At 63.5% G+C, this 6,907-nt stretch overlaps 1 protein-coding gene across 1 annotated transcript; it reads left to right on the top strand.

Moving 5' to 3' along the window:
- Positions 1–2,966: 2,966 nt before the first annotated feature.
- Positions 2,967–6,439, top strand: IRX3 (iroquois homeobox 3). Its single transcript, XM_040633009.1, has 4 exons — positions 2,967–3,962; positions 4,140–5,259; positions 5,443–5,509; positions 6,010–6,439. The coding sequence occupies exons 1-4, from the start codon at positions 3,696–3,698 to the stop codon at positions 6,062–6,064; spliced, it is 1,509 nt and encodes a 502-aa protein (XP_040488943.1). The 5' UTR covers positions 2,967–3,695; the 3' UTR covers positions 6,065–6,439.
- The last annotated feature ends 468 nt before the right edge of the window (positions 6,440–6,907 follow it).

The raw sequence follows: 6,907 nt of genomic DNA, 5'->3' as shown, positions 1-6,907 counted from the left end.
AGGAAAACAAAACAAATGACTGAGGAAAACGAGCATTTCATTAACCTGTAACCCGAGCGCGGGGGGAGGGAGCGGTGGGAGCGTGCGCCGCGGCATCTCCAGGAAGCGGAGGGATCGCCGGCCGCACCGCAGCCCGGGGACTTCGGTTCTGGGAGGGAAGGACAGAAGAAGGGCCTCGGCTGGGAGACCCAGGGCTGATGTGGCGCCCCCGACGGGGACGCGCGCGCACCGTGAGGCTGGCTGGCCGAGGAGGGGGCAGAAAGGGGGCCTGGTGGCTGGCGGCTCGCGTGCAGTGCGTGGCGCTGCCCCTGAGCCTGGCGGGCCGCGGGCCTTGGGCAGACGTCGGGCCGCGCGGCCCCAAGTGCGAGTCCAGCGAGCGCGGCTGTGTGCACCAAACGTGTGCTGTGGACACCCTCTCCGTGCACTGCCACACTCGGGGCCGCGTAGAGAGAGCGTCTCCAGCAAGCCTCCGAAGCGCTGTGAGCCCTGGGAACGTTGGAAGAAGGCGAAAAGACGGAAAAGCTTTTGTGTGCGGCGCGTTTGTGCGCGCGTGCCTTTCCCAAATCAACTTTCCGTGCACCTGCTTCTCCCTGTGCGAGTGTGTCACTTTGACCTCGTCCCTTGGATTAAAAATCTCTGGAAATGGTTCGGCTGTCCTCGAACTCTCGAGTTCAGTCCGGGGCCGGGCTCCACTGGGCCGGTCGAGTTGCAGAGCCAGTGCCATGTCGGGGCTCGGCCGCCTAGGACGCTGAGTCCCGACGTGAAGCGCGGACCCCCGGCCAGGGCAGGGCTGATCTCTGCTGGACACTAGGGTAGTGGAGAGGCCGCTTCTGCTTGGGACCTGGGACGCCTGGAGGGACCTAATTAATCGAGTTTCTTGGGTACGCGAATGGGTCTGGGGGTTCTTCTGGGCATGGGCGCCCTCGGACCTGCGTGATTGGTTCACAGAGAACCACCTCGCTCCTTCCCTGGCCTCTTTCCCACCTCCCGCAGCTCCACGCAGCCGGGTCGATAGCTGGTTAATGCGGAGGAAGCATCTCCGGGGCTCATGGTTTTCTCTTTTCCTTCTAGAAGAGCTGAGTTTAAGAGCGAGCGTTTCATCCGGGCATTTACAGCGCACCCCACAGTTTCCCCACCTCGGAATCTGGCTCCTGGCTCGCTCGGGTCTGGTGTCACCACTTTGTGCAAACTCTAGGGTTCAGGGCCGTGGAGGCTCGAGGTCTGACATCTAGGAAGCACTCCGGGAAATAATGTTACCCTCAGTTTTGTAACCCTTAGAGGTTTTCCGTGAGAAGGCGAGCCCATGATTCCCAAAGCCACTTGGCTGAGAGGTTTAACTGGAAACGAAATCAGGCGCCAGGGAAACATTTCAAAGCCAGAGCTTCCCCTGATACCTCCTCCGCTGGGGAGACTCCAGCTAAGGCCAGCGCCAGGTATCCAGCAGAGAAGCAGGTGGGGAGGGGAATATGGGAAAGAGCTCTGCCGAATCTGTGAAGGCCACACATCAGTTTCCCCTACCGAACACCAAACTGGTCGCCCCCAAACTTTTTCTTGTCTCCCTCCCGCCCCCCCCCCAATTTTCCTCTGGAGCCACCGCCCTGTGCGAAGACCAGTGGAAAGAGACGGGGAGTGAGAGGTGGGGTCAAAACTGGGAGTTCATACCTAAACTGGACTGCCCAGAGCTGCTTAGACCAGATAGAGAGCCGGGGCCGAGACTCTCCGATCCCTCCACTCTGGTGGAATTCGGATTCAATTCCTCTGTCAATCAGCGCGCGGCGGCCAGTTTCCGCCTCACAGCCAGGGCTGGCCACTCCATGACAGAGTCACCGCCCCCGTGTTGTCCCCGGAGCGCTACCGCTGCAGGCCTGGCTTGTGCGTCGGTCGCCGCCGAGGCCTAAAGCTTTGAGCCCGGAGTCGCTGCGATTCCGGGTATTTCAATCCCGCGGTCGGCTGCACGCCCTAATCCGTGAAGGTGGGCGTTTGGATACTGGGATTTCGGGTTTGACTGAGGAAAGATCCCACTGTAAAACCAAAAGTCTTGCCTCCCATCCCCACCCGAGACGGTGATAGGATCTTTACAGAAACAAAACAGTTTGGCACGGTGACCGGGGAGCAGAGGAAGGGGGTAGGGAAACGAAGGGTGTCTACGGACCGAAAATTCCAATACACAAACTTCTCCAAGCGTTCTCGGAAAGTTCCTGGAGCCTCCGCCACCTGGCTCTCTGCTCCTCCCCCCCACGCCCACCAGCTTAGGGCGCCGCTAGGCTCCACGTCCCCGTCTTGGCTCCCCGAGGTCCCCAGGGGGTCCACACTTCAGCCCCACCAAGGCAGAGCCCGCCATTTTTAATCAGAGGTTCGCACCCGGGCACAGGCGGCGTTAAAGTAGCTGATTTCGGGGTTTGGTCCTCTGGATAGGGGGCTGCTTCACTCCCCTGGGCAATGAGATGGCCTTTGAAGGCTCGACTAGAACGCACCCCTTCGCCCCTAGCACCACTCTTCTAGCTTCTTCCCTCGCCGCTGAGAGTGGCCTGGAGTCTAGAGGTGCGAGCCGAAAAGGGGGCCCGGACCGAGGAAAGCCCCGGCGCCTGCCCTGGACCGCGATCTGGTCCCGACCCAGGCCCCACGCTGGCGCGGGGGGAGAGGTACCGAGGGGCGGGCAGCGGGGAGGGGCGAGCTGACCCTGTACTAACCCGCGTCCCCGCGCCTCCCGCTGCCCCTCCCGGCACAGGCCGAAGGGGGCGGGCAGGGACTCTGAGCGCCCGGGCTCGCGTCCCCGCCCCGCCCCGCCCCGCGCGCAGTATCCTCCGGGGTGGGCGGCCTCGCCTGGAAGGCGCCCCGGCGATTGGCGACTCGGGAAGGAGACGCGAGGAAAAGTCGAATAAGAGGGCGCGACGTCAGACCCGAGATTTGGGGAAGGGCAGGGGAGGAGGTGAGGGCGGGGACGGACACACAGACACAGCCTCAGACACAGATCCACGGACTCACACCCCCCGCACGGCACCTCAAGTGTCCCCAACTTTAGGCCGCCTGAGCCCAGGGCGCCGAGGCCAGGGCTGGGGGCGGGGGGAGAGTTATGGGAGTAGACAGAGTGAGATAAAAACAGTGGAGCAGAAAGAGTGAAGGGAACAGAAAGGGGAGAAGAGAAAAGGAATAGAGAGAAAGGAAAAGCAGGAGAGGGAAGGGAGTTTCCGAGCGTCAAGAAGAGTGAAAGAGCCCGAAGGAGCGGAAGCGATCGTAGGGGGAAGAGGAGCGCAGAGAGGGAGGGGAGAGGAAGGGCGAGGAGGGGGAGTGAAAGCTAGAGGAGGGCGAAGGAAGCGAGGCGCGACACTGCTCTGGGAGTGGAGGGCAGTGAGGAACGAGGCGCTGGCAGAGGCTGCCCCGGCGGCCGAGAGGAGGGAGCGCGGCGCAGAGAGGAGGGGCTTGCGGGCCCGTAGAAATGTCAATCAGAGCCCGGAGCCCCGGGAATCTCCGCCAATCTGTTCGGACCTGACCTGGCTCCTCGCCGCCGCCACCGCCGCCGCCGCCGCCGCCGCCGCGGAGCAGATCAATAGGCGAACGCGGAGCGCAGCGCAGCGCGGGAGGCAGCGCGGCCCCAGCCCGGCCCAGCCCCCGATGCGCGCCGGAGCCCGCGGGCGGCGCTGAGCAGGGCGGCCGCAGGGGCCGGGCCCCTCTCCGTCCGTGCCCCGCGGGCCACCATGTCCTTCCCCCAGCTCGGATACCAGTACATCCGCCCGCTCTACCCACCGGAGCGCCCGGGGGCCGCCGGTGGCGGCGGCAGCGCTGGGGCCCGGGGCGGCCCAGGAGCCGGAGCCTCGGAGCTGGCCGCCTCGGGGTCCCTGTCCAACGTGCTTTCCTCCGTGTACGGGGCGCCCTATGCCGCGGCGGCAGCGGCTGCCGCAGCCGCCCAAGGCTACGGTGCCTTTCTGCCCTACGCCGCCGAGCTGCCCATCTTCCCGCAGCTGGTAAGCGCCCAGGGAGCCGGGGTGGGGTGGGGGAGGGTTAGAGAGCTGGGGCGCGGGAAGAGGTGAGCGCGCGGGAGTAGATGAGCGCGGCCCAGGTGGGGAGGGTGGAGGTGGCTACGGCTAGGGTTCACCCGCGCTCCCTCCGCGCGTGTCCCTTCGCTCTCCATGTGCGTACAGGGCGCGCAGTACGAGCTGAAAGACAGCCCCGGGGTGCAGCATCCGGCCGCGGCCGCCGCGTTTCCGCACCCGCACCCCGCCTTCTACCCGTATGGCCAGTACCAGTTCGGGGACCCGTCCCGTCCCAAGAACGCCACCCGGGAGAGCACGAGCACGCTGAAGGCCTGGCTCAACGAGCACCGCAAGAACCCCTACCCCACCAAGGGCGAGAAGATCATGCTGGCCATCATCACCAAGATGACCCTCACCCAGGTGTCCACCTGGTTCGCCAACGCGCGCCGGCGCCTCAAGAAAGAGAACAAGATGACTTGGGCGCCCCGCAGCCGCACCGACGAGGAGGGCAACGCTTACGGGAGCGAGCGCGAGGAGGAAGACGAGGAGGAGGACGAAGAAGACAGCAAACGCGAGCTGGAGCTGGAGGAGGAGGAGCTCGTGGGGGAGGAGGAGGACACGGGGGGCGAGGGCCTGGCGGACGACGACGAGGACGAGGAGATCGACTTGGAGAACTTAGACGGCGCGGCCGCGGGGCCTGAGCTCGCCTTGGCTGGGGCGGCGCACAGGGACGGCGACCTCGGCCTGAGACCCATTTCAGACTCCAAGAATAGCGACTCGGACGACAGCTCGGAGGGCCTGGAGGAGCGTCCACTGCCGGTGTTGAGTCTGGCCCCAGCGCCGCCGCCAGTGGCCGCGGTGCCGCCGTCTCCGCCCTCGCCTGCTGCGGGCCTGGACCCCTGCGCTCCGGCGCCAGCGCCCGCCTCAGCCCTGCAGAAGCCCAAGATCTGGTCCCTGGCCGAGACGGCCACAAGCCCGGACAACCCGCGCCGCTCGCCTCCGGGCGCTGCGGGTTCTCCCCCTGGGGCCGCCGTCGCGCCCCCAGCCCTGCAGCTCTCTCCGGCCGCCGCGGCCGCCGCGGCTCACAGACTCGTCTCGGCGCCTCTGAGCAAGTTCCCCGCTTGGACCAACCGGCCGTTCCCAGGCCCGCCGCCGGGCCCACGCCCGCACCCGCTCTCCCTGCTCGGCTCGGCCCCTCCACACCTGCTGGGACTTCCCGGAGCCGCGGGCCACTCGGCCGCCGCCGCTGCTGCCTTCGCTCGGCCGGCGGAGCCCGAGGGCGGAACAGGTGACTACTGAGCGCTGGGTGCGGAGAGAGGGGGTGGGTCCTGGGGGTCGCGCGGGGGCAGGCGGAGATGGGCAGGACCCCGGGGGCGCAGGGCGCTTACCACCCCACGCCCGCCTCCCACGGCCCTGAGTGCTGGAATGGAGCGCTCTGAAGGCCCTCCTTTTTCTTCCCCGCTTCCCTTAGATCGCTGTAGTGCCTTGGAAGTGGAGAAAAAGTTACTCAAGACAGCTTTCCAGCCCGTGCCCAGGCGGTAAGAGACGCCCGCGGTAGGGGGAATGGTGGGGCAGGCCAGTCGGGGAGGAACAAACGTGGAGGCCCACTGGGCTTTTGCCCCCGGGGGGACGCCGCCGGGACGCGCTTTAAAAAGCGGACGAAAACACACAGCCCTCCGTAGTCCCTGCGGGGCCCACAGCCGGCGTGGCCATCCCAGTCCTGGCACCCGGGCGCGGCCCAGGCTACCATGCGGTGGGCACAGGAGCCCGGCCGGGCCAGTAGGCCCCTGGAGCGGGCGGCGGCTCTGTGGAGCACCCCCCCCCCCAGGTTTTCCAGCCCCGGGACCTCGAGTCTGATGCCTTCCCGCCCTTCTGATAGTTAAACCGGAAGCCCAACATCTACAGCTGGGCAGCATCTGACCCTGAGACACATCCCAGCCCCCCGCCTCAGTCCCAGCTTGGGTCTCCCGGCCCCGGGCAGCCGCGGTGCTCCGAACTCTTACTTTCCTTTGCTACTACCATTGCTTCTCTCTTCCAGGCCCCAGAACCACCTGGATGCCGCTCTGGTCCTCTCAGCTCTCTCCTCGTCTTAGTACTTATTTTTAAAAATTTTAAATCGTTGTAATAATTGTAAAAAAAAAATCGCTCTGTATAGTTATGACTTGTAAGCATGTCCGTGTATGAATACCTAAAAAAGAAAACTAAACAAAACAAAAAAAAAAAAAAGAAATAAAGCAAGTCCCCCTCAGTCCTCCCCAAGTGGCTTCTGTACCCCACATTAGCTGAGTTTGTGAGGGTTATTATTATTATTATTTTTTGGTTCGGTTGATTTTGGGGGGTGGAGTTTCTGTGAGAATTAAGTGTGTCTGACGTTTTTTGTATATACAGAAAAATGTACATATGTGTGAACCAAATTGTACAAGAAAGTATCTATTTTTGGCTAAATAAATGAGCTGTTGCCACTTTGACTATAACCCGCCTGTCTGCCCCCCACCCGCCATGACGAATCTATTTGGTTTTTGTTTTATTTTGTTTTATGCACTCCCCTGACCCCCCATGTATGAAGAATCGCCAGGGATCAGCAGAAAAGGAGAACAGGACCGTTTTATCAGAAGAGCGCAGAGGCCGAGGAGACAGAGAAGTGGAGGGCCTGGGGCGCCACTTGGAGAAGTCCATGGGGCACCCAAGGGGGAAAGGGCAGAGAAGACGGTGGGGGAGACCCGACAAGATGCCCTCCGAGGAGCCTGGGCAGTTGGGCCCACCCCGCTGGTCCACTGGCACAACCGTGGGGTCTTGGAGCCTGCTCTGATGACAAAACAGAAAGACTCAGAGAAGGGTCTGGATGCAGAAGAATTAGGGTTGGAGGTTCTCATCACTCCTGCAGCCCCATTCTTAGACAGGCACAATTGAGGTTTTCTCAGTCTTACGTAAGGGCG

This window comes from Ursus maritimus, unplaced genomic scaffold, assembly GCF_017311325.1.
Source record: "Ursus maritimus isolate PB19 unplaced genomic scaffold, ASM1731132v1 scaffold_19, whole genome shotgun sequence".
In the NCBI taxonomy this organism is placed as follows: domain Eukaryota; kingdom Metazoa; phylum Chordata; class Mammalia; order Carnivora; family Ursidae; genus Ursus; species Ursus maritimus.
Note: the sequence above shows the minus strand (reverse complement) of the source record. Positions and strands in the feature narration are given on the sequence as shown.